The sequence below is a fragment of the Cryptomeria japonica genome, chromosome 11, assembly GCF_030272615.1.
Source record: "Cryptomeria japonica chromosome 11, Sugi_1.0, whole genome shotgun sequence".
Taxonomy (NCBI): Eukaryota; Viridiplantae; Streptophyta; class Pinopsida; order Cupressales; family Cupressaceae; genus Cryptomeria; species Cryptomeria japonica.
Genome location: NC_081415.1, coordinates 479554126 through 479581987, shown reverse-complemented (window position 1 = coordinate 479581987; position 27862 = coordinate 479554126). Strand labels below are relative to the sequence as shown.

Sequence of the window (27862 nt, the reverse complement as noted above, 5' to 3'; positions counted from 1 at the left end):
TCTAACTTTGAATTTAAGTTTGAATACAAATAAACAATCTCTCCTCTCATTATTGCACAATAAGAGTTCGAATTTTATGAAGAGTGAGAGCATTTTCAAGCAAGCTTCTTGCAGGTTTGAGAGTTTTTAAGAAGTTTTATTGCAGATTGGAGGTGTTGAAGTGTGATTTATTGCAGATTGAGCGAAATTTTGAAGGAGTTTTAATTTTTCAACCTCATTCTTATCAAGTATCTGCAGATTTTGGAGTTCAATCAATTAATAGAAGGCAGAACTTTCAAGTTTTCTGAGTTTTGTTCCTTCTATATTCTCATTTCTGTCAAAGGTGAAGTTAATTGGTGGGCAGACTTATCAATTTTCTCAATTTTTCCGAGTGTATTGGAGGTGTCTTTATCGGGTTTATCCAAAATTTTGATAAGAGGATCATTTTGGATTGAATGTTCTTTCTTTCAAGCATGACCTTCTAAGTGTTCACAGCTTGTTTCAAAGCTAAAAGTGTTGAGAAATCGGAAGATCAAAGCATTCTGCCATCTAACCTTCAAAACTTTGCACTAAAAGATAGATTTCTAACTTATTTTCCTTTGGTTTTGCAAGTTGCAGATGGTAGTAGAAGCAGGATCATCATAGAGATCGTAGCTGGAGTTTCAAGCCAAACGGAGGATTGAGGACAAGTTCACGGGCAAGGTTCATCTGAGCGTGAAGATAGCCAAAGTTTGGCTAAGTATGGGAAATGTTTCACAAAGAAAATTCCAATTTCCTCAATTATGATGAAGGCATGGAGAAATTCTTCTCCAAATTTCAGGGTATCAAGAAGGAGGGCATGATCACAACGAATGTCTGAACAACTTGATCCTATCATTTCATATTTTTAAGGAGTTATCCAGAGCTTTCACCCTCCTCTCACGCAACATAAATTGGGGCCACGAAGAAGCAAGCATAGAGTTGTCAACAAGAAATTATTCTAAGAAATTCAACAATTTTCCTTCCGAGCTTCATGGGCCTGCCAATCTGTGATAACCCTACCGCACCGCATGATGTAAGTCTTATAAATACAAATAATGATAAAGTCAATTATTAAATGATGTAATATATTAAATATTGTTAATATACTAATAGAGGAAATAAATTATTGAATAATATTAATATATTAAATTAAGTTAGTACAAAGAATAAATTAGTAGAAAATGATTAATATATTTAATATATTAAATGGGAAAATGAATTAAAATAATTATATTCGAATAACACATGAGCGTAATTATCTACGGGATGGATTAGAACATAACATGGAGCGCCCCCCCGGCGGGAAGTGGTGGGACGGGAAGCCGCAACCTGCGCTGCGACTACCGTCATACCCCTTCCCTCGGAAGGGAAGCGGTCTGAGGGAAGGGGTGTGACGGTAGTCGCAGCTTGGGCTGCGACTCGTCACACCCATTCCCACAGAAGGGTCCTCGTGGAGGGACACAATTATTCCCCTCCACGGGTACATAACCAAGGCAATCTGCAGAACCAGTGGAAGGCATGCAGAGTTAAGAAGTAGAGTTGCATGGGCAGAGGGAAGAGTATAGAGAGAAAAGAGCAGAGACAGGTACGTATATGTGTGTGGTTGTGTGTGCCACACGCACACACAACCATTCCCACGGAAGGGTCCTCGTGGAGGGACACAATTATTCCCCTCCACGGGTACATAACCAAGGCAATCTGCAGAACCAGTGGAAGGCACACAGAGTTAAGAAGTAGAGTTGCGTGGGCAGAGGGAAGAGTATAGAGAGAAAAGAGCAGAGACAGGTACGTATATGTGTGTGGTTGTGTGTGCCACACGCACACATATAAATATACTGGTAGTTTTAATGGTTATGTCATTATTAATATTATAATGTGTAGTTACAGAATTATGTCATGAATATTATAATATGTATGTTGCAGAATTATATCATCGTTATTACAATGTTGTATGTTACAAAATCTTAGCATAATGTTGTATGTCCCAAGATTGTAATTTAAGTAATAATGATAATATGAATTATAATTCAAATGATATCAATAATATGAATTGTTATGAAATATGGTATATCAATGAATGGCAATAATGTGATTATCTGATGGAGGCTATTGGGGGGAAATCCCCGTAGTCTAATTTAGGGACTATGATAATCCCTGGTAGGCAGTATATACTGAATATCCATATGCATATATGTTATGGCTTGGTTGACAGAGTTCATCCAAGAAGAGACGGATTTGGCCGGTCCTCTTTGGTAGACTTGGATGATGAGATGCATTATCCAAGGCAAGGAATTGATCATATATGAGGGTCTACCTTGGTATGGCTTGGGTGTAAGAAATTACATCCAAGACAGGAATCGAATTAACCTTCGATTTCCTGGTTTGGCTTGGGTGTAAGAAATTGCATCCAAGACAGGAATCGAATTAACCTTCAATTTCTTGGTATGGCTTGGAACCAAGATGGGTTCCAAGAAGGCGAGCTTCACATCCGCCTAAGGACATGTCCCAGCACTACATTCGTATCATTTTTATTAAATAAGAATTGAGATTAGTGTAATTAAGTAATTGAAGTTTAATTGCAAATTAGATTAGTCATATATATATATATATATTTGTTGTATTCTAACAATCTGTTTTGCAGGACAGTGATCTCTACCTAGTAGGGACATTACACAATCATTCCTCCTGAACCAGGCAGAGAACCTTGTCCATTACTTCAGCCAGACTTGGATTTCAGTGACAAACAAGAACACGTTATCACAGAATTGTACATCTTGGCATGGGAAGTGAAAAGAAACACTCCTGATTGGCATCACATGTGTTTTATCCTTGACAAGTAACTAGAGAATATTGCACGTATCAATGCTGAGATAAGAAGAGAGCAAGAGCCAACTCCCGTACCTGCTCCTGCATCGCCTTAGCAAGATTAGGAGTGACTCACGTCGCAGTGGCGCCTCGTCATCTTCTGACCAATCAAATTGCTCCAAGTCAACATGCCCAAATTCAATGAACTTGACTTATCCGAAAAGGAAACTAGACGCATACTTTAGTGAGAATGGCAACTGTGCCACTTGTCATGTTCTCATTCATTCAAACTGATAGAGTTTTGGGAAACCCTAATCAGGGTTTATAACTTTCAATCTAGGCCCTTGATCACTGTTTGATCTCGGCTGTTCATTATTTTTTGAAAACTATATAAGGCTACCTCCTCTCATTTGGAGAGTGAGGTTTTTGATATATTGTTGCGTAAAGGTCATTTTTCAAATAATACATTGCATGTGCACTTTCTCTTAAGGCTTTGTAATCTTTGTTATTTGAGTGATTAGCATGGTTTCAATTTCCTCAACACATTAGTTAAAAGTTAATTTAGATTTGCTTTCAAAGTTGTTAGAATCAAATGAAGGATTTGATAAGTATTAATTAACGGTGTATCTCTGCTCATACTTTTGGTGAATGGATGATTTCCTTTTCACTGTGCAAAGTTAGTTTGAGCCTATCCCCTATGTATGCCAACATTTCGATCATAAGCACAATTGTTGAAGATTGTAACCACTTTGTGTAGTTGTCCTTAGTGTGGCGAAGCAAAGTGTGGTTTCCCGAGAAAACCTAGTTAATACCGTCTTCAAAGTTCATAGGTTTAGATTAGCTTTCTTAACCCTATCTACCCTTTTCCCTTTTTGAAAGTCTAATTCCCGAAAAAAAAAAAGAAAAAAAAAGAGAGAGCCTAAAATTGATAAATCTATCTAAGTCCAGAAGCTTGAAAGACATTTGTAATGTAAGTCCCCCTTGAGATTTTCAGCATACATTACCCAAGTAGCTATCCCACTAAAGTCGCTTGTTCGCACATATAGACCTTGGAATCAACAGTGATTTTTCAGGAGAGGATAGAATACCTTTGGGTATCTTATTCTAATGTTTGGTAGATGATAAAACAAACACCAATAGGTTCTAAATTTGATGAGACAACACACCCAAGGGAGAGATTTGGTGAGAGCTGGTGTCACAAGGTTTGCAACAATTTTCTTGACGTTGCAAAGTGTTCTTGCTGCATTGACTTCTTTGAAACAAATGTTTGTGAGTGGAGAATGGCTTAACAAACCTTATTCAAAGAAGCCTGAAGGAGAGGTTGTGGCATTCATAGTGTTCGACAACCAATTTGCACAAAGGGCTGCAGAGATTGTCAAGGTAACTTCAAAACTTCAATTTTTACTTATTCTTGATTCAAGTCTCTCATTACTAATTTCTAACTTCATTAATTAATCTTTTTGTAATTTGTATTTTTCAATTGTAGGTGTCAGAGCCCTTGGTTCGAGTTCTCCGCTTGGTGGATGGGGATAAAACCCCAATGGGATATCTTTATGAGGCCATGGATAGGGCCAAGGAGTCTATCAAAAACTACTACAAGGGGGATGGACTCAAATTTGATCCCATTTGGGAAATTGTTGATAGGAGGTGGAACAATTAGCTCCACCAACCCATTCATACAGCAAGGTACTTTCTCAACCGTCGTTTTAGGTTCGGGGGTTCTTACTCAGATTTGAATGGAGAGGTCATGGAGGGCCTCGGTACATGCATTGAGAGAATGGCACCCGATGTTCAGGAGAGAGACCTCATTGTGAGTGATCTCCAAAATTATGAGGAAGGAAAGGGGTAAGCTATTCTCTTCAGGGCTGGCTAGGAGAGGAAGAACCACTCAAACCCCACGTATAAGATTTGCCATTTGGATTTTGGGATCTAAAGTGATTGATAAACTGATAAATTATGTTTTCTCTTTTCTCTTTGCTTTCTAACTTTTCAATTTTTTTTATTTTGCAGATGCTTGGTGGCAAAATTGGGGTGGAAACACCCCCATCTCAAAAAAATTGCTCTCAGAGTCTTATGTCAGCTTTGTAGTTCATCCAATTGTGAGCACAAGTGGAGCTTGTTTGAAGCAATCCACACGAAGAAGAGGAGCAAGTTAGTGCATAAACACCTCAATGACCTTGTCTTCGTGCAATATAACCTTCGATTGCGCGTAAGGAAGGTAGAGGAAGTAGAAGGTGGTCCAATTGACTTGGATGATATAGATCCTTACAGTGATTGGACATCATAGGAGCAGCCTCCATTGGAGAGGCAGGCTATGGAGGAGTGGGGTGGATTTGATTTCACGCTGGATGACATTGAGGAAGAGGATGAGGATGAGGAGTCATTGCTAGTGCCACAAGAAGGTGGAGACATAGCTTCAACCATGATGGAGGATGAGCCATCCATACCGAGCGAGGAGGCATAGACACTCACACGCCTACTGGAGACTTCTAGGACTGGACCCTCTAGATCTACCTCTCCCAAATTTTTTGCTAGAGCTGGGAAGAGGAAATTGTAACTGTAATTTGTAATGATGTATTTACTTTTGGTTTTACAAAAACTATTTACTATATTGCTTTCAGGCTTCCAGCCATCAACATTCCTCATGAGGATGCGATTTTGTAGACACTTTGCATTTAAATATATCTAGAATCAGCTTGTTTCTTTTGTGTTGTCATTTACTGACTCATTGGATGAATCTTCTCATTATATTTTGCAAAAAAAAATGCATTTTTTATTAAATTTAAGCATGTTTTTAAGTTGCTGAGTTTTTCGCCAAGTTTTTCCGAGTTTTTGCCTAGTTTTTTTCCCAAGGGCTTGGCAAGTTTTGCCGAGTGGCGAGTAGTTCAACTTTGCATTGAGGGATGCCACTGATGCCTCAGTATTGGAATTCCTTGATGGAATTGTGACAAGATTCAGTGTCCCCTCCACCATCATATCAGATAATGCCAAGGCATTCGTTGGAACCTGTTGTGACGTATTCACACATCGCCCCATTGCAAATGGGGACCCCTACTTTTTGCTTTCTGGGGTTGGCCCTTTTGGTTTTGTTGTTAGTCGTTTTAGTGTCTTAGCCTTTGCATTGAAGGGATTGAGTCAGGTGGATCTCCTCAAGAGGTCAGGTCAATTGATTGATTAGGGGTTATTTAGATCATTCCTAGGGTGTTTTTTGTGTACTATCCGGTCGCACTTCAAGTTGCTAAATCAAACCTTGGTTGAATGCATAATGTCCTCCTAGGTCCCATCCCTTACATCAAGGACAAAGCGAATTCGCCTTAAGGAGTTTGGAATGTCATCTTGATCCTCAAATGTCTTGAAATTTGGTCAAGTCTGGAATGTCATCCCGATCTTGAAATTTGACTAAGTTTGGAAAATTGAAGAATCCTCCAAAAACAAGATTTTGCATTATAACTCCCGGAGGTCCGAAACCACTCTCAAACATCCTAACAATATATATGGAATATAACTTAAAGATATAAGGATTTCTTCTTTCTTATACTTAAATGTTATATTCCATATATGAATCCTAATGGAGAGACTAACATGTCAAATTTCGCTCGTGACCCTTCCAAAGGATCCAGAGCGAATCTCATTATAGGTCCTGTTCCTGGAGAGGATCCGGAGCAAATTTCAATTTCGCTCTTGACCCTTCCAAAGGGTCCAGAGCGAATTTGCTTGTATCTCCCTTCTTGGTCCTAATTTGCCTCATAAACCTTATCCCTATGGCGTGGTTGAGAGAGTATTGATGTGTGAAACAAAGTGAAATGATGAAAAGTGAAGGATTTGAGCATAATTAAAAATTTCGCTCCTGACCCTTCCAAAGGGTCCAGAGCGAATCCTCCAAATGGCTTATTTCTTCACTAGGGACATTGAATGGTGGTCATGCATGGCAGAGAAAAGGATAAAGGATCAAGTCTAAAGCAAAGATGAGTGAAAAAGGATGAGAATTGAGCCTAATTGGGCAAATTCGCTCCTGACCCTTCCAAAAGGTCCCGAGCGAATTTCTTCATAAAACATTATATCTTGCTCAAACCTACGAACTAACTCATTCCCAAGCAATTTTGAAGGCAAAAGACTTGTTTTTGATGATTAAAGGATGAGAAATAGAGTTTTGTGAAGGAAGATCAAGCAAAATGTCAATTTCGCTCCTGACCCTTCCAAGGAGTCTAGAGCGAAATTCCTTTTAAGCCCCTGACCCTTCCAAAGGGTCTAGAGTGAAATTCCTAGCAAGATTCTCTATTTTGCCTAATGCACCAAAAGGACCTTGTTTTAAGCTAAATAGATGGTGAATTGACTTGATTATGGTAAGAGGAGATTTGATAAGTCAAGTTTGAGGGTGAGTTGAGAGGAAAAGAAGTGTGAATTGAGCCTAAAGTCAAATTTTGCTTCTGACCCTTCCAAAGGGTCCAGAGCGAAATTTCTTAAACACATATTTTCTCCTTGTTTGAGGTCAAAATCTTAGTTCCTAAGGCATGGTTGAGAGAACATGGATATATACTTGCCTAAAGAAGTGAATACAAGTAAAGGCAATGATGGATTTGAGGGTAAAAGACAAAATTCGCTCTTGACCCTTCCAAAGGGTCCAGAGCGAAATTTTTCTAAGCTCCTGACCCTTCCAAAGGGTCCAGAGCGAAATCCTTAGGATAGCCTAATTTCTTGCCCAAAAGCGTTGAAATGAACATCACTTTGAAGGTAGATGGACTTGATAGTATGGGGAGAGGACCCAAAGGCCTAGCCTAGGAGCAAAGTTCAAAGAAATGATGAAAGGTTGAGTGCAAATGCAAATTTCGCTCCTGACCCTTCGAAAGGGTCCAGAGCGAAATTTCGTAAAAACTATATTTTGCTCCTTGTTGAGATCAAGATCTTGATTCCTAAAGCATTGTTGGGAGAGAATTGATATATTCTTGCCTTGAGAAGAGATTTGAGGCAAAGAGATGATGAAATTTGAGCTAAATTACAAATTTCGCTCTTGACCCTTCCAAAGGGTCCAAAGCGAATTTTCTTGAAACCTCTTTTTCTCCCAATTTTGTGTCAAGCCTAGTGTTAGTTGGGGTAGATTGAACTTAGAGGCATCCTTAGGCATGCGCTTGAGTAAGTTGTGGTCACAAAATGTGAAGAATTTGTCCAGAAATGTCAATTTCGCCCCTGTCCTTCCAAAGGGTCCAGAGCGAATTTCTTTATTAGGCTTGTCCTTCCAGAGGGTCTAAAGCGATATTGATTCTAATGCCTTCCTATTGATGATTTAAGATGAGAAATGCTATGTTAGAATAAATATGTTATGTATACTTAATCATCTTTTGTTTGTTTTGCAGATCAACAAAATCAAGATGAAGGAAGAACAGACAAGGAGGACCTATTCAAGGTTCATCATCACTAAGGACGCCTTGGATGCATGAGAAGGTACTCAAGGTGCTACTAAATTGAAGGACTTCGAATGATCAACAATTGCAAGCAATGTGTTAGAACTATCCTCAAAGAGATCAGAAGATGACAGAGATGAAGGATCTTACAAACATTTCAAGGCGAAGTGAGCTACTAGAGGAGTGACTTGACCGTGAAGAGGCATCATCAAACACAGGAGGGTCAAGGAGAGGTACGTCATCCATCAAGTACATCAAGGACATAAGAAGATCAACCAAAGTCAGTGCAAGGGTACGTTGAAGAAGCAGATAGTTTCAGAAGAGTTAATCAAAGTTAGCTTCTCAGCATCACCAAATTGAGTATCAAAAGAGATATGAGCAGGCATAAGACAAGGTGGCGTCCCAATCACCGTTCCTCTAGTCAGATAGCTCCACCTCAGCATGTCCAGATTCAATGTACCTGACTCAATAGTGATGACACAAATTTCGAGGGACCTACCCTTGACATCTATTGGTCCATTCTCATGAAATGTAATTTTATCATTGGCTAAAGGAGTTTGTTGTAACAAACTCTAATTAGGGTTTCTATCTTGTAATCCTAGCCATTCATTCTAAATCAATCAGAGCCATCAAATTGTAAAGAGCTCCCTATATAAAGCTCTGTCTCTTCATTTGTAAGGGTTAATAGTTAAGAGTTAGCTAATAAGAGTTAGTGAATAGTCAGTAAAATAGAATAGCAATAGAAGAGAGTAGGAGGAGAAGGCAAGAAATTGTTGCCTTGATTGTAAATGAACTCCATTTTTATTGAAGTTATGGTGAAATGTGTCGTTTCTTTGCAATACACATGGTCTCTTGTTGAATCTTCATTTTAGATGGTAAATAATTAGATTGAATGAAGGAAGTTGTTGAATGCACTCGCGTGGAATCCACCTAGTCCAAACCACTAGCCTCTTGCTGACTGTAAGTGCGCCCTGCGTGGTCAACTGGCATAGAATGAGCTTAATCTCGAGTCGTTATACGTCTATTGTTCATGCATTATCTTGAATGGTGATCAGTATCTGATGGTGTACGATTTGAATATATTCGAAGCATCCCTTAGAAGATCGCACTGAGTTGGTGTCGGATTGTTCAACCTGATGATGAGACCCAGCCCAGTAGGACTCCAACTGGTCATTCATCCACCTTCTCGTATTCTAGGTCTTAGAGTAGACTTTCTGAGCCCTGTATCTTTTGATGTTTCTTTATCTTCCAGCTAGTAGATAGGATTCAAGTTCCAACAGATTAAACACTCAGGTAGTCGAATGTAAGTCCCCTTGTGATTGCAACATAATCACATCAGACCAAATTGAGCTTATCCACACGTGGAGAACCTACATATTTGAACCTTGGAGTTGCCTTGATCGATCCTTAGGCAAAATCTTTAGCATTCAGGGAAACTTTTTTCAAGAGAGGATAAGATACCTTGGTATTTTATTCTGTGTTCGCATGTGCATAAAAAACACATCAACAAAACCCAAATCAGTTCTTGGGCAGTTAAGCATGGTGTATACTTGAAGACGTCATCCAATTATTACCCTCAGGGTAATGGTTTAGCTGAATCTTCCGACAAGAACCTCATCAGGATAATCAAAAGGAAGATCAAAGACAACCAAAGGTCGTGGCATACTAAGTTGAGGACAACTTTATAGGTTGATAGGATCATACCCAAGAGGGCAATCAGTAACTCCCCTTTCATGTTGGTATATGGAATAAAACCAAGACTTCCAACTTCCCTAGAGTTACCCTCTCTTGAACTAGCACATCAACGGGAACTGACAGAAAATGATGCCATGACAGTAAGGCTAGTTGAGCTGATGGAGCTGGAGGAGGTTAGAGGTCAGGCTATGCATATGCTTGAGACTCATCAAGAATAGGTCAAGAGAGTTTTTGACAAAAAATGCTACTAATAGGGTCTTCAAAGAGGGACATCTAGTTCTAAAGTGGGATGCAGACAGAGCTAAAGTTGGGCGACACTTCAAATTTGATGCTCTCTGGAGTGGTTGATATGTCATTTCTAGTTGCAAGGAGGCCAATGCATTTCATCTCTCCAGGCTTGATGGCAAAGTTCTTCCAATCCCAGTGAATGGGATTCATCTCAAGCCTTGCTTCTAAAGAGGGTGTTGATGACTATGTAAATATTAGACTAGAGTTGTTTTGCTTTCATAAGTGCTTGTGCACCTGTTGCATTCTCCTTAAGAGGGTGTGCACTGTAGTTTCCAGTTTCCCTCCTAGTGATGGTGCACACATGTTTTGGGTCTTTTCAATGACTCAGTGTCGAATGGATGCTCAAGGCTTTTGATCTATATGCTTAGCAGGCAAACATCCCGTAGAGGTCGCCAAAAAATGTTGTCATTTAATGACACCCTTGGTCCATTAGTGAGAACCGATCAGAGATACGATCCATGGACCAACACTGCCCCAGTTGATCAAGGAGAAGGCCATGGAATTATGAGGTGTGAAGTGTTGTCTTGCCGGAACTCCGGAACTTCCAAGTTCCCAAGTTCCCAAGTCTATTCTTCTCTTCCTCGGAACTCCGGAATCCCGAGGCTCCGAAGTTCCTTCCTTAGCCTCTTCTTCTCTTCCTCGGAACTCCGGAATCCCAAGGCTTTGAAGTTCCTTCCTTAGCCTCTTCTTCTCTTCCCCGGAACTCTGGAACCCCAAGGTTCCGAAGTTCCTTCCTTAGTCTCTTCTTCTCTTCCTTGGAACTCCGGAACCCAGAGGTTCCGAAGTTCCTTCCTTAACCTCTTCTCTTCCTCGAACTCCAGAACCCCGAGGTTCCAAAGTTCCTTCCTTAGCCTCTTCTTCTCTTCCTTGGAACTCTGGAACTCCGGAACTCCAAGGTTCTGAAGTTCCTTCCTTAGTCTCTTCTTCTCTTCACTGGAACTCTGAAACCTTGAGGTTCCGAAGTTCTTTCCTTAGCCTCTTCTTCTTTTCCCCAGAACTCCAGAACCCTGAGGTTTCGAAGTTCCTTCCTTAGTCTCCTCTTCTCTTCCCCGGAACCCTAGAATCCCGAGATCCCAAGCCTAAGTCTTCCCAACTTACTTCCGGCTTGCAACACTTCCAGATGGCTTGATCAACACTCAAGCCTTTTAATGCTCCAACTACTCTTGCGACCAGTTTTCTATATAAGGTTGTTATGCCTCATCGTAAAGGGTTCTCTCCCTGTTGGCTTGAGCTATTCTATGCTCTTTCACTTCTCTTAAATACTTGTATTTATCTTACATTTTTGCAACTGTAAGTTTGGTCATTGGCCTTATAATGAATTGAAATCATCATTCTTGCCTTACTTCAACTTATGCATGTTGTGTATGTGTTCTTACCTTCATCATAAGTGTATGTTTGTGGCTTTCTTTCACATATATGCTGTGTTAACCTGTTTCTGGGTGTGACCTGTGGGAAGCCTTCTCCCCTCTTGACATTCAACAAGTCCTAACCTCCATACGTGCGTTGAGGTCATTCATGCAACTAAAGTTTGTGCATCTCCTAGGTATTTCAGTTGATTCTTTGTGACATTTTGGGTGGGGAGAGAAATGTCTCTTATCTTGGTGCATCACCTCCTTTCATTTTAAGCATTTCTCTCTTCCCTTTTCCTCTGCAAGCTGTTAGGATAGGTTTAGAAGTAAGATTTGGAGTGTTGAGTTGGTTCAACACTTGCACTTGGATTGAGAAGGAAGCCGACCTTCTCCGAAGATTCAACCCCCTTGCGCAAGGTTCCACACTTCGGGGTTGTTTCCATGTTTCACAAGGTTGTTGAGTTGATAGCTCAGCAAGGGTGCAAGCTTTTGTGATAATAGTTACATGAAAAAGAGGCCCATTGGATAGGGCCTTAAAAAATGAAATCAAAGAAGTTGCAGATCAGAGCATTTCTCATTGCATTTATGGAAATGGGATTCCTTTCAACATTGTTAGATCACCTTATTGGCAAGAGATGGTGAATACATTTTGCAATACACATCTTGATTATGTTAGTCCTGGGTATGAAAAGGTTCAGACCACCTTATTGGCGAAGGAGAAAGCTTTAGTAGTGACACAATTGAGATAGGTCAAAGATACATGACTAGAAACAGGTAAGTAGTGACACAATTGAGAGAGGTCAAAGATACATGACCAGAAACAGGTGTGTCCATCATTTCTGATGGATGGAAAGATTTCAAAAAGAGGCCATTGATCAATGTTATAGTAGTGTCCTCTAAACTAAAGGGGCGATGTTTTTGAAGGCAGTGGATTGTGAGGGGCAAGTGAAAGATGCAAGTTTTATTGCCAATATCCTCATAGAATCCATTGACATGGTGGGGCCTCAAAGTGTTGTCCAAGTCATAATGGACAATGCTAAAAATTGTAGGCCAACTGGGTCTATAGTGGAGACTACATATAATCACATTTTTTGGACACCATAAATAGTTCACTCACTCAATTTAATCATGCAAGAGATTGGCACACAAATTGATTGGGTCAAATAAGTTTACATAGAGGGTGATGAGATTCAAATGTTTGTGACTAATCATCACATTTCACACGGCATATTCAGGACCTTTTCCAAGTTGGAATTATTGAAGCTAATTTAAATTTTATTTTTTATTTTTTATTTTTTATAGTTGATAGATGATGTGTATTTTTTTGTGCCATGTTAGGTTTCCAAAACACAATTTGCATCTCACACACTCGTCTTAAGACAACTTGTGAAGGTGTGAGAGTCCTTGAGTGCTATGGTCATCAACACCTTGTAGAGTGTATGGAAGTAGTCAAACATAGAAAGAGCCCAACAAGTAAGAGCATTGATCCTTGATGATTATTGGTGGGATCATGTGGAATATGTTTGAGTTTCACTGAGTCCATCATGAGCATGATTAGTTATGTTGATACTGATTGTCCATGTTTGGGTGAACTTTATGATGGCATGGACTTCATGGTGGAGAAAATGAGAACAATAATAGAGGCCACGAAACATGACCCAATGGAAACATTTTTCAATATTGTGCAACAAATTATTGTTGTCTATTGGAAAAATATGACCACTCCCTTACATCTCTTAGCATTTGCTTTGACGCCAAAGTCCTCTAGCACATAGATACTTGCATTGCCAAGGAGGGTGCCACTATATAGAGATGTAGAGGTTGCTACTAGCTATAGGGCTGCATTTAGAAAGATATATTGAAATGATGAAACTTGAAATATTGTCTTGAGCAAGTTTGGCCAATTCGTATCTTCCAAATATCATGAAGTTACCGCTCTTTCATACTAGATATAGGATGGGTGCTAATGAGTGGTGGTAGGTACTGTTGTGACCATTTCACACATCGCCCCATTTAAATGGGGACCCCCTCTTTTTGCTCGTGTTGCCTGTTCTTTTTCTCTGCTTTTTAGGGTTTTGGTAATTTGTCAGTTGTCTGGATTTAGGGTCAACCCTTAGGGTTTCTGTTTTGTCGTTTTCAGGCCAAAGTCCAGTCACTCTTGAGAGCTTTTTGAGCTTCCTCTCGCAGGATGCAGTTTTGAATAAAGTGAATTCGCCAGAGGCTAAGTGAGTTGGTCTATTTTCAATTGGAATTTTGAATGAATTTGTCTAAGTGTTGATGATGAGATTTTGATTTTTGTCCGATTGAGTAATTTTGACCAATTTTTGAGAATTTTGATAACTGATCCCGGGCATTGGAAATGACTTGTTTTTGCCTTGTGAAGTGATTGAAATCCCAAAATCTTGATATTTTGGCCTGTAGGAGCAAAATCGCTCCTGTCCCTCAGTGAAGGACCGGGGCTCGTTTTCAAAAATCTTACTGACCCTGCAGGATCAAGATGATCTTTCGAGTGGAAGTGGTAAAGGAAGGCATGATCTTTCCGTTGAATATAATTTGAAGAATTTCATGAGCACGGAAATGCCCCAGGAGTAAAAATCGCTCCTGTCCCTCAGTGAAGGACCGGAGCTTAAAAACAAACATTGCCTTGTCCTTCCAGGATTTGAACAATTTGACGATTTGAGGAGAACCAAGGAGATATGTTTCATCAGTTGAATATAATTTGGAAGTGCCTTCGTGAAGGAAAATGGACCAAAAATGCAAAATCGCTCCTGTCCTTGAGTCAGGGACCAGGGCGAAATTCAGTGTAGCTCCCGTCCCTCTCCCAGGGACCAGAGCGAAATTCTTCATAGGGCAAAATTCAGGCAAAAGCAAGCAAGTTTTGAGTTTGAAGGTAAGAAAGGAGGATGAAATGAACCCGTTGAATACAAATTGAAGATTACAAGACATCAATAGGAGACTCAAATTGGCCTAGGCGCTCCTGTCCCTCACCAAGGGACCAGAGCGATTTTTGCCTTAGGACAATTTCTCGCCAAGTCTGAACAAACTCCCGGCCAAAGATGAAGGGAAGGGGACACAATGAGTCCATTGAAGATAAATTTTGAAGTTAGCAAGTTGTGATGGAGCCTACAAGTACAAATTCGCTCCTGTCCCTTAGTCAGGGACCAGGGCGAGATGTTTGTTATTATGTCTTTCACTCAAGTTCAAACCACTCCAAGTCAAGGTGAAAGGTGGCAAGGACGTTTTGAAGCGTCTTGACGAAGAACGAAGTATCAAAGGTCGCCAATGTTGGGAGAATTGCACCAAATATCCAAGATCGCTCCTGTCCCTCAGTCAGGGACCAGAGCGAAATTCCTATGAGGGCCTAAGTTTTGAAGGTTTATCAAGTTTTAAGTGTCCAAGAGGGATCAAAGGACCTCATTCTACATGGTGAAAGTGATTGCAAGTTGATACAAACAAGGTTGAGCCCAGGATGTCCAAATTCGCTCCTGTCCCTCAGTCAGGGACCAGGGCGATATTTACCATATTGGCCAAATCCTTCAAAAATCACGCCAAGTCAAGGTTGTACAAGGTTGCACAGGGTCTAAGGTGTCTTAAGAAGATGATATGCAAAGAAATCAAACGTCAAAAGGTGATCAATTGAGCCAAGGAGACAACATCGCTCCTGTCCCTCAGTCAGGGACCAGGGCGATTTTCACAAGATCATCCATTTTCCTTCAAAATCATGACAAGGCAAGGATACACAAGATCAAGGATATCGTTTGGAAGGCAATGAACAAGAAACAAAGGTTACAAAACGACAAATTTAGGCTAAGATACAAGGTTCACTCCTGTCCCTCACCAAGGGACCAGGGCGATAATCCTCCAAGCATCAAAGTGCCTTGTTAACGACAAGTAGAACAAGCATGGAATGAAAGGACAACGTCATTACTTGCCATATGATGAAGATTGGTGATTGAACAAGCAAGATCAAGGAGAAAACACCAAGATCGCCCCTGTCCCTCGCCAAGGGACCAGGGCGATATCACCTCAGGAGGCATTCATTTGCAAAGTCAAGTTAACCAAGTTTGAAATTCTTAGCAAAAATGCCAGTTTCAACATGAAGATGGAGGTTTCGAACGTCAAAAGCACGAGATTCCAGGCTAAAATGGTAATTCGCTCCTGTCCCTCAGTCAGGGACCAGAGCGATAATGGTTTGCATCTTTCCCTCCTCCAATTTTGGCGCTAAACATTTTTTGAATTTTTATTAAATGCTAAAAATCGATAAATTGGAATATTTAATTGATAGCATTTAAAATTTGTGCAAAACATTTATTTAATTAATTTTGCCTATTTAAAATCGAAAAAATTAATTATAAAGGCAATTAATTAATTTATTATTATAGAAAATTGGAGCGCTTGGATTTATTTTATAAAAGTCGGCCCTTGTTATTTATTTAAAAATCATTTTAATTTCTTTATTTTGGCAAAGTCGGCCTAGAGGTAAATGAGAGGTGAGCGCTTATAAAAGGAGGGTGAAATTTTTCATTTTCACATTATCATTTTATCATCTTTCATATGCGATTTTGGAGAAGTGCGATTGGTATTCAAGTGGAGCGAATTTCCATTCCAAGGAAGGCGCAAACATCATCGAGGGAGTGCGAACTTGAAGTTAAAGTAAGGCGAACTTGCCAAAGACATTAAGGATCACATCAAAGACCCTAAGGGTGGCGAATTGATAAGGAGGACGTTCATTTGAAAAGGGATCACGTGGGAAGCTTCAAATTTCGATTGTTGCCTAGGCGAATTTCTTGTTTTGCATTTTAGAGTTAAGCTCTCAAGTGAGGTATGGCGATGTGATCCCTTGTTTTAAGTTTTGAATTTTGATCGTCATTGCTTCAAATTTTGAATTTTGAAATTTTGAATTTCAATAGCTCAATCGTTATTTAGGAAATGATAACTCAAGGATTTATCATGAAGTTTCCTAAAATTAATCTAATCTATGTTATACATTGCAAAATCTAGTTCTTATTATGAAATGTTGTGTAGGTATGGCGACCCCGAAGGCGGGAGCATCCACCAGTCGTCCAGCTCTCATGAAGGAAGATCAAAAGACCGAAGAAGTGGAGACCAAGATCGTGTCTAAATGGAGCAACATTGGAGATACCAACTTGGGCAACTTCAGTACGAAGAAGTTTCGAGAGGTCCCTTACATTGGCAAGCCATCACCTGTCGCTCGGAGAATAATTGAAAGTGGCATCATTAAGGCGGCCGGCTTCCCTCCAGCAGTATAGTGCCATGAGTTGATGATCGAGTGTGCTCGTCATTATGATCCTCAATCCAGAACGATCGTGTCCAAGGAAGGAAACACTTTAGCTTATCTTTCAGAGGAAGCTATAAGTGAGGCTTTCCATCTTCTAGAGCACAGAGATATGGTCTACAAGAGCATAGAAGGAGCCAGGTCAATGTACGAAGATGATCCAGATGCTTGCCTAAGCATCATCAACAAGAACTGGTTACTCAAGAGTCGTCCTCGCCTGAGCAAGATACTGAACACACCACACAGGATTGATTTCCAGGAGGAGTACAGAGATTTGATTACAATGCTCAACCGAGTCACAGGTGCACCTCAAGCTTTTTACTTTGAAAAGTGGATGTTCTACTTCATCCAGGTGATAGTTCAGGGAAAAGGAACAATACATTGGGCTAGAATGATTAGCCATTGCTTGGACGTACAGTTGAGGAGACTAAAAGCTACCAAGTCCTTCCACATGAGTTCATACGTCATCTATGCCTTGATCAGGAGCTTTGAGTACGCAGGACTACCTCATAGAGGAGTGATTGGAAGAGGACTCGGCGAGGTCAGAGTTTGTGATTCCTATGTTCACTTGCATCATCCGCCAGGAAGCAACTACAAGTTAGTTAATGATACCTTCACTATGAACATCACAAGGATGTTGCAAGGCGGGATTCACAACAGATTATCTCAGGATGCGCAGGAACTAGTAAAGAGGTACGGTGCTTGGTTTATCCAATTTCCGAAGTTTACTTATATCAGAGTTCATGGATGTCCTTCACCTCCATACATGTTGCCGAGATATCCGACAGACAGAATAGTGTTACTTGAGGTAACAAGACAGTTGGCAGCTTATGCGAAGGCATTCAGACACAGGCATGGGAATGGAGTTCCGGTACCTATCATATTGGGCAATTCAGTTGAGGTATGTCCTAATGCTTTAGCCATGGATGACGCAGAGAAGGAGTTAGCTTTGTATTCTTTTTCATTCTTTGCCTTGAGAGAAAGCTTTGATCCACATGGATATATAGAGGAGACAGTCGGTAGGAAGTTTAAGCATGAGTTTCAGATAGAAGATTTTATGATGAATCTCATAGACAATCTTGAAGTGAAAAGAAAGATGCATTCTAGATTGCCTTTGGATTTCATCAGGAAATGCAAGATTTACAGAGTGGCCGACCAAGCTCAGGACAGTGGCAGACATCTCCAGTCATCCTATGATCGAGAAAGCAAATCAGTAAGGTTAGATTGGAATGAGCCCGAGGTTGTGGATCTAGACGCTTTGATGGCTCCAGTCTTGTCTTGTACTCGCAGATGGGTTGATGTGCAGCATCAGAAGTTGAAAGAGCAGGGCATAGCTATGACTTTCACCTTGGAGGAGAGACCAGCTGAAGGAGGAGCAAGTGTAAGCGAGGGCAATCCTAATCCTAGAAATTCAAGTGAAGACAATCTTCGAAGTGTAAGTGAAGGCAATATCCATCCAAGAGGCTCGAAGAGGAAAGAGAGACCTGGAAAGAGAGAATCTTCCAAGAAGAAGCAAGAGGCCAGCCGAGATCGTTCATCCGGTACATCTTCTCGACAAGAGAAAAGGACACTTGAAGTAGAGGAGTCTATGGAGTCGATGGTACAGAATGATAAAGAAGGACAGGTACCTCAAGGGTCACCGAGTGGATCTCTCCAAGATTATGAGTTACATGAAGACAAGAACAATGATGAGGTAACATCTCCTCCTAGAGAAGAAGAAGCATTGCATAAGGAGATACAGGTTAAAGAGACAAGATCGGCTATCCCAGACTGGTTGAAGGAAAGATTAACGAAGGTGATTGTGATCGAGGACGAAGACAATGTGATTGATTTAGAGAGCCTTGTTGGACATTCCCAGGGAGTGACAGAGAAGAGAAAGGCTACCAAGATGTCCAAGATGATTAGAGATGAGACTGGATCCAGAAAATTACAGATAGCTACACCGTCCGTGGACAAGTACGAAGGTGAGATCCTAGCAGAGGAATATAATATAGAGACATTTGAGCTAGGTCCATCCACAGCCGAGCAGACACTAGATGATGCCACCGATTCGTTTGAGGCGTTGAAAGATAAGCTTAGAGAAGAAATGGAGAAGAGTAGAAAGCTTGAGAGAGAGGTCGGTGCATGGAGAACATATTTCAGCCATCTCAATCAGCCTTTAGGACGTCAGGATCCAGCAAGATCACCCATACAGGCACTTCCCCTTCAATCAATTGGTGAGGCAGAGAGATTCAGGGGTATGGTCCAGCGTATGAGCACTTGGATGGATAAATCTCATACAATCGCCACGGAATTTGCAACAAGGATGATGTAGACCATTCACCGAGCTATTCAGGTTCTTGAGATCATCCACAACTTGATGATAACAGTGGCCGCTTTTGCTCATACCAAAGATGTTATCATCCTTGTCTTGCGAGTAATCAGACAAACATCAAGGAAGGTCTTAGCGCAGGAAAAGATTATGGATGGTGGACCTCACAGTTTACTTCAGTGGTCAACCTTACTCCAGATGAAGGAAGTTCTCTTCGAGGACATCAGTACTAGATGCAGTCATGTTGAGGAGGTGATCAACCCGATCCAGGACAGAGTATTTGAGGTACTTCGTACCATTCTTGGCAGGAGGATCGAAGTTGAGACGGATGTAGATTTGCAGGAATTGGAAGATAGAATCAAGGTCATCTTTTGCAAGGACGCTAATATCACAGATGAGCAACAAGACCAGATGTTTGCTACTATGCTCTTGATTGAAAAGACTAAGGAACTTGAACCTACATGGGACGCAGCTCTTCTAGATGCATTTGATCAGGTCATCCACTTAGAAGAAAGAATGAAGAATCTTCCCGAGATTCCAATTGCTGAGATCGAAGGAATCATATCAAGATTCATTTCATATGCTAAAAAGGAGCATTGGAAAGGGAATAAGATTCTAGATGAGAGGTTGTTATAGATGACATGGCACCTTAATTGTCATTGGTCTATGTCTCCTAGGTTTTTTTGCCAAATTTAATATTTGGCTATGCATTTAATATTGTTCAGTAAAAAGGAGGCTATTTGTAACAAACCCTAATTAGGGTTTAGGTGTCATGATCTTGACCGTTGATCTGCTTTTTGATCTGGAGCGTTCATTGTAATTGAGGATGCTATTTATACCCTCATTTCATTTCATTTTGTAGATTAGAAAATAGCTAGAGAATCAGAGAGTTAGAAATTATTAGAGAGATTCGAGTTTAGAAGCAATTTACTTTTGTAGCAAGATTGAGCTTTGAGAAAGGAATCCAAGCAATTGTTGTACATGATGGCTTTGAGATCAATGAAATATTGAAGTTATGGTGTTTTGTTGCAATTTTCTTGGTTATCTTCATGGTTGTTCATTTTCCTTGAATCATTCTCAATCAAGGTAGTGTGTTAATTCGAAGGACAAAGTGTTGGACTTGATCCTTGGTAGGATTCGCTTTCCAAACCACTAGCTTCTTGCTGATTGTAGGAATGCCTTGCGTGGTCGACTGGAGATATTTGAATCACTTAAATCTTCAATCATTATTGCATCTTGGATATGTACCTTCGTGGTAGTGTCTTTGATCTTTGATGTATTGAAAAATCATTTGTTACCTTAGAAGATCGCATCAATTTCAATTGAGTTGTTAATTTATGGCAAAATTGAAGTTGGTAGAATCTCACCAAGTCTTGTCCACATCAAGTCATTCTTAGGGTTAGACTAGATTAGACCTCTTGCAAACCCTATCTTTTGATATTTTTTTTTGAAAAGCTTGTTTAGTTTAGCAAAATCTTCGGCAACGTAAGGCCCCTTGATGACACAGCAATCACAACGACCACTGGTGCTTATCCACACGTAGAGACCCTACTAAAAGAACATTGGAGTCATCCTAACTGATCCTTCTTGCGAAATCTTCAGCAGTTAGCGACTTTATTCAAGACAGGATAAGATGCCTTTGGGTATTTTATTCTGTGTATGATTGTGTACAAAATACACGTCAACAGGTACATGGTCAAGGTTCCATTTTCTTGTAGCCTCTTGCAATTAAAATTCTCTCCCAAGTATGTATCTTTTTTATTTTTATTTTTATTGCATTTCATTCGATAGTATCATATTAAAATATTTTTTATTTTGTAATTCATGTTTTATGTTTTTAACTAAACATTGTATGGAAACTCAACAGGTTGCAAGTTCTTCTTTAGCTGAGTGGAATGGAGCACACACTCCTTCATCACTTGGTTAGGTGCAATAATTTGGGTGCAAAAAAAGCAGAGGATTTGGTCTACATACACTCCAACCTTCGTCTATTGTCACATAAGAAACCTGAATACAATGAGGGTGTGACAAGGAATTGTGATCTAGCCCCTGAGTGTGCTGATTTAGATGCTACGGTTGCACAACTTGCTCAAGCCTCTATAGATGAGGCAGTTCTTGCACTTGACATAGACGTAACTAGTGGGAGTGGCAATCCAATGGATTGTGGTTAAAATGATGTTGACCAAATGTTGGCCTTGAAGTTGATGCTTTTGATGAAGATGAATATGGATATTAAAAGTGGGCTGTTGGTTTTAATTTGAATTTTCATTGTGTCATGACATTTTGAGACTTGGATATTATCATTTTTGCAAATTATGAATATGATATTACGATATTATGAATATTAGCAATTATGGATTTATGAGTATCACTCTTTTTATAGTTATACATTGATACAGTTTATATATTATAATTTTGATGTTTGTATATATGTACTGACGTATCTGTACCCAAGGAATTTATTTGTTTGCCGTATCCTTGAATCTGTATCCGTATCTGTACCCATCCCTATACCCAAATTGGCAACATAGTTAAAAACGAATAATTCTCTACTTTTCTTTCATTTGGTATTTGATGTGGTATTTGATGCTTACAATTTTTTACTTAAATGCCTTATTGTCAATCTTGGCTTCAATGTTTAATGTGTATGATTTTAAAATACCCTTCCTACTCTTATGTGCTAGTTAGCTCTTGTAAATGAAAAATTCCAAGTATTCCTTAGATGCAATGCATTAGAATCAAGGGCTCAATTATAAAGAAAAACTTATATATTTAATAACAAGGATTGGAAAAAGTGTATTGGGAATTGGTCAGCCACCTAAAAGATGCCATGAATGTTCTTGTCTTAGGTAGTGTGATGATCAAGTTCAATTAGATAAATTTCTAGATTTCATATTGAACAACTAATGATTGGTAATGTTGGTGTTATTATTGTCTCTAACTTGTTTTCTTGTTATAAAGAAGGCTTTGCTAGCCTTATAGTGATAAAGTGTTTTTGTTTGTTTACAATAGAAGTGTTTCTTCTTTTGGCACATATTTAATATGCCTTTGTATCCCCCAAGGAAAGAGTGACATGTCTTATTAAGTTTTGCTGGAAAACTTGATTTGATCGAGATGTTTCCCTTTGTATCTTTAGAGAATATCTAGTGAGGAGGTATTTGAAAAGTTGCTAATTACTACATGGCACAATGTTTCTAAATTTGTGTGATTCTATTGTGATAATGGCATCCATAGTGAAGCCCTTGGAGTTTTCAAATATTTGTGAATTTCTTTGATAGTGGTATGACAATGATAGGCCTCAATGTGTGCATCAAAAGTTGATTCCAAAAATATTCTTATACAATTTTCTTTTGAAGCTCCTTTTCCTAAACACAAATATGATTATGCATGAGTTGAGAAATGAGTGACAATAATTATTTATCTTTTTACCATTTTCAATGGCCATGTTTCTTGTATGCAACATTTAAGTGCATTGTGCTCACTACATTGTAGAGATTTATTAGGACATGTTTGGATATTCTGAGGAGTACAAGATGAGTAGTCTTAGTAGACTTGTCTGGTAAAATCTGAAGACAATAAACTTTGGTCATAATTACTGAGAATTTGAATAAAATTCTGAATCTAAATAAATGGAAAAAAATTGTGCAAATTCTTCTTTGTTAGAATTTGAAAGTAACTCCTAAGTGTCTGCCATTAACTCACTATAGTTCAAGCCTAACATAACATGCTAAAAGAAAGTGCCAAAATTAATTATAATACAGCATATGATAAAGTCAAAATGTTAACTAAATTCTTGGTTCAGATGATGAATTTTTTGTATGGTATTATATTTTCTTAATGCATGGATGATAATGAGCTTTCAATGGATCAGCCATCATGCCTTCTTTTACAAATTAAGTGCCCCAACAAGGTACCAAATGATACCGCAAATGTACATTTCTTAAGATTTATTGCTATTTTCAAACACCTACACCTTTCGAACATGAGCTTTAACATGTGGACGTGATCTTTTGGTAATTCATAAATAATCCAATTATGTAAGTACAATTCCATAAAGTCATGTATGACCTCCTTAAATGCATAAACCATGATTTTGTGCAAATAGTAGGTGCATTTTTTGGTATGAATGGCATCACAGCATGCATGAAGGATCCTACTTCGGTGGCAAAAGTTTTTTTTTAACTAGTCTCCTTCCTAAACTTTTAATTGATGATATCTTGAGAAACCATTGTAAAACAATGTACTTCTATGCCAACCACTATCTCCAGTGCCTCTTTTGTAAATGGAGTAGGGAAAGGATCACATGCACATGGCTTGTTTAGCTTTGTAAAATCCACATAAATTCAAATTTCTCCCATTTTCTTGTGTTGTACAACCATGTGGTTAATCCACTTTGCATCTTCAATCGGCATAATGATACCTCTTTTGTAAATGGAGTAGGGAAAGGATCACATACACATGGCTTGTTTAGCTTTGTAAAATCCACATAAATTCAAATTTCTCCCATTTTCTTGTGATGTACAACCATGTGGCTAATCCACTTTGCATCTTCAATTGGCATAATGATACCACCTACTAAATATCTTATCCAATTCTTGCTTGACCTTAACACTAACATTTGGGTTCAAATGGTATGGTCTCTTTCTCTATAGTTTTACTTCTTTCTTTAGCTATATCTTCAGGACACTTGCCTTTTCCTTAATGCCTTTTTAGATCAGTGAATGTTCTAGGGAAAAGGTATTTGTAGTCCGTAAATACTTTTACCACTTTCATCACTTTTTTTCTGCCCAATACACTCCAATTTTTGCTATCTTAGGTGTACCTTGCATTATATTTTCTTTTTTAATTTTAAGAGGCTGGTAGAAATATTGATATTTTTTCTATGTTCCAGTGTTTCTGGGACAAGGATGGTAGGGCAGCATGGGATGTGTTTTGGGGGTGATAGTGTTGGTTTGTTTTTCTGCACTATGCAACATAGAATACAATACCAAAGTAAAATACTAAAGGCACTCTATCCTCTCTTGATCAAAATCTCCTCGGATGCTAAATTATGTGATCAACTGAGATGACTCCAAGGTTTCTATTGCCAAGTCTTGACATGTAGATAGCTCAATGGTTGATGTGATTTGTTGGAATCACAAGGGGACTTACCTTGAACATGAATGTTGCTGGAACATGAAGACTTACTTGACTTGGAAAACAAATAGCAAAAGGAATTAAGGGTTAAGAAAGCTAATCTAATCCTAAGAATGTAGGAACTAATTGTTGATTAGGTGTGACCAAACCAAGCTTTGTTTTGCCATCAAGGAACAACTGCACAAAATTGATGCGATCTCCTAAGGATAAAACAATGATTTTCATATCACCAGTGCACATCAACCACATGAACAATGAGCATGAAGTAATAGAAGTTAAGCTTTCTCACAAGTTCGGTTGACTACGCACTACAATTTGCAATCAACAAATTACAAGTAGTATGAACATTAGGTACACCATTCCTCAACAATGATATCTTCTATTCATCTAACCAACTTTAAAGCAAATGAGAAGTAGAGACCATGCAACATGTTGAATTAACATAGAGAATTCACCATAACTTCAATGAAAACGTCTCTTACAACAAGATATTGGCAACAATCTTTGCCTTCTCCTCCTACTCTAACTTCATCACTTCATCATTTGGATATTTCACTTCATTGAAAACAATTCCTGACATCTATTCCTCAAACCTAACCTTCGCCATACGAAAACCCTAGGACCTATCCATGTTTGCATAGGAGACCCTGGCGACTGATAGAACCCAACCTCTTCACAAGCAAAGACCAACGGCTAAGAGACTAACACTAAGCCAAGATAACAACACTAAAACCCTAAGCCAAAAGCAAAAAAGAGGGGGGTCCCCATTTGCAATGGGGTGATGTGAAACTGAAAATGTCACAGTAGACAGTCTGAGGGCTATTTTTTGGGGATAGTGGGGGGATCTCTCTCTCTCTCTCTCTCTCTCTCTATATATATATATATATATATATATATATACATATACATATATATATATATATATATATATATACACATATACATATATATATATATATATATATATCCCATGCTGCCCTACCATCCTTGTCCTAGAAACATTGGAACACAAAAAATATCAATATTGCGTTATATTTTCTTTTTTAATTTTAAGAGGTTGGTAGAAAAAATGATATTTTTGCTATGTTCCAATGATTCTGGGACAAGGATCTTAGGGCAGCATGGAGCATGGGATGCGTTTCCCTAATATGATGTGGGATGATGTCTGCAGAAGCCTGCATGCCAACCACATTCCAAAAAGAAATTGTTTGTTTGTACTTCTCACACAGTACCACTCTGTACCAGATGATGGCAAATGCACCTTTAATCCCTTTTGCAACCGACAATAATAACAGACTTTAATACCATATCAAGGATTTTGGAGTTTAAGACTTTTTGAATAGTGAAATCAGAAATCCAAATTACTACTGTTAGAGTTAACTCTTATATAAATTATATCATTAACTATGAATCTAAATTGTGATATATTTATTGCTGTTATACCACAGTTGTTGTTGTCACTGTTGTCATGATTAATTTAATTGTTGTTATACTGCTGCTATGATTTATTTATTGCTGCTGTTATAATGCTGTCATGTTATACTGCTGTTATAATGTTGTCGTGATATATTTAATAGCAATTTTTTAATGTGATGAATGATTTATTTTTGAAACATTATAAAAAATTGCTTTTCCATAGGGGACGCATGGCTGTCCCTGGGACAGTTGAGGGACATCTGAGACGTCCCTAGCCACCTTGGGGATGGCTAGGCATCCCTATGTGTTTCCTACAGTCCCTGATTTTAGGGACATTTTCTGGGATGTTTTGGGATTTTCTTAGTTGGGGGGGGTTCACTAGGGGATGTCCCTTAATGTCTCCTTGTCCTCAAAATGCCTCAAGGGATGGGGATGGAGTTTGAGTGTTGGGGACGCATCCCCATGTAACAATTTTGCACTATCAACTCCCTTTCTCCATCTTCAACTTGCACCTCTAAATTTTTAGGATCTTCTTCAAACTCCGGTTCTTCTCCTTTTTTATCCTTCGAGGTACCTCCATTGCCTTATCCATCGATTTGATTATCTTCCTTATACCTTGCTCTTTCTATGGTACTAATGTGTCTCTCTTTTCTCCAAATCTTGCTCTTACCTCCTCCGAAAGTAGGGCTATTATTTCATCCTCTATAGTATTCTTTGTAGTTGTTTATTAGGATTTGAAACTGGAAGATTTTACCAAAAAAGCAACATATCCTAGCTGCAGGTTTCTTCACTTTTTTCTTTTAATTTATATGCCAAGTCTTTCCTATTGGAGATAGGATCCAGTAAAATAGATGTATGTGGAGTCATTCCTTATATTCTCTCATTGAATCCCACTTGCACCTGCATTTTGCTGTGTTTGCTTCAGTTTGAATTGCCATATATACCTCAATCAAATCTTAGTTCCCTTCTTCCACGTATCTAGTTTTTATTAATATGGTTAACGCTTTCCAGCTGAGAATATTAGGCTTATGAGTATGTTACCATTTTGCCGCATTGAATTCCAATGTGTCATCTAGAGCTTCTCACTTGAGATCCTTTCTTTCAAATTTTTCTTCCAAACTACTCCTAGGTTCGTTTTGGAACAATTTTAATATTATCACCCAAGTCTGTTAGTGCATTCTTTACCCATTTATTGTTGACTCTTAGTTTGACCAAAATAGGGTGTTTCTCTTTCATTTCTTTGTAGATTTTAGCACACTACTGACCTGACCTTTCCTATTGGCTTTTATGCATTTAATCTAGTATCTAGCAAACTACTTCAGATTTTCTAGTATGTTTTCTTCTTCTACAAGGTCACTAGTCCCTTCTCTTTCTACAATTCCTCATTTTATATTTTGTTTATATTTGAATCTTTCTAAATCATTTTTTGTTTTCCAATGTCAATTCCTCCGTAGGTGATTGTTGTCGCATGGTTTTTCTTTTTATATTCTTGTATAGCTCTTCTCAGCAATATTTCCTTTGACCTTTCTATCTTGATATTCTTTCTCCAATTATTATTGCTTAGTGAGGGAGGTTTCTCCTACCTCCTCCTTATCCTTTGCATTTGTTTTTTGACATCTTCTAGCATTAGGAGGATTTTTCTTTGGAATTTTTATTAGGACCAAGGCCTCCTTTGCCACATCAGGTCTTGAAAGTTTGTCACACCTAGTGGGTACTTGGCTATTTTTATAATATTAGGCTGCCTTGATGAAGCCAAAATAAACATGCGTAATTTCCATAAACTCCATATGATTTCTTCTTCTCTTCTCTATGTTCATTCGAATAATGGCTTATCTCTCCTCATTTTAAGCAAGTAACATCTTCTCTCCTTCTCTAGCCTCAACCTCTTCCTTTGTTGCATCCTTTTTCATTATTGCAGTTTCCACCTCTTATCTTCTTTTGTAAGTAATCTTCTTGATAACTAGAGGGTTCTCAGTCCTAGATTTGAGGTACTGCTTATTGTATTTTTTTGCTTTATAATTGATTATTTCTCCATTGTGGCACTTGATATACATGGGCCTAAATGTGGAAGCGTCTTTTCAGTAATCCTTTTGCCTTGCCATTCTTTTGTAAATGAGAGATTCATCTTAATATCTACCATTGTACCATGGCCTGTTGTCATCTTTCA

General features: G+C 38.9%; 1 protein-coding gene across 7 annotated transcripts in view; it reads left to right on the top strand.

Annotated features, from left to right (window-relative positions):
• Positions 1-27862, top strand: part of LOC131068727 (uncharacterized) — a 93963-nt gene that overhangs the window by 60351 nt on the left and 5750 nt on the right. The window contains exon 5 of one of the 7 annotated variants that reach the window (XM_058004014.2): positions 21011-21529. The exons of the other annotated variants lie outside the window; for them this stretch is intronic. Within the exon in view, the coding sequence (XP_057859997.1) occupies positions 21011-21070 (60 nt within the window). The 3' untranslated portion in view covers positions 21071-21529. Of the gene's footprint in view, positions 1-21010; positions 21530-27862 lie in introns of those variants that run through there. 7 annotated transcript variants of the gene reach the window in all.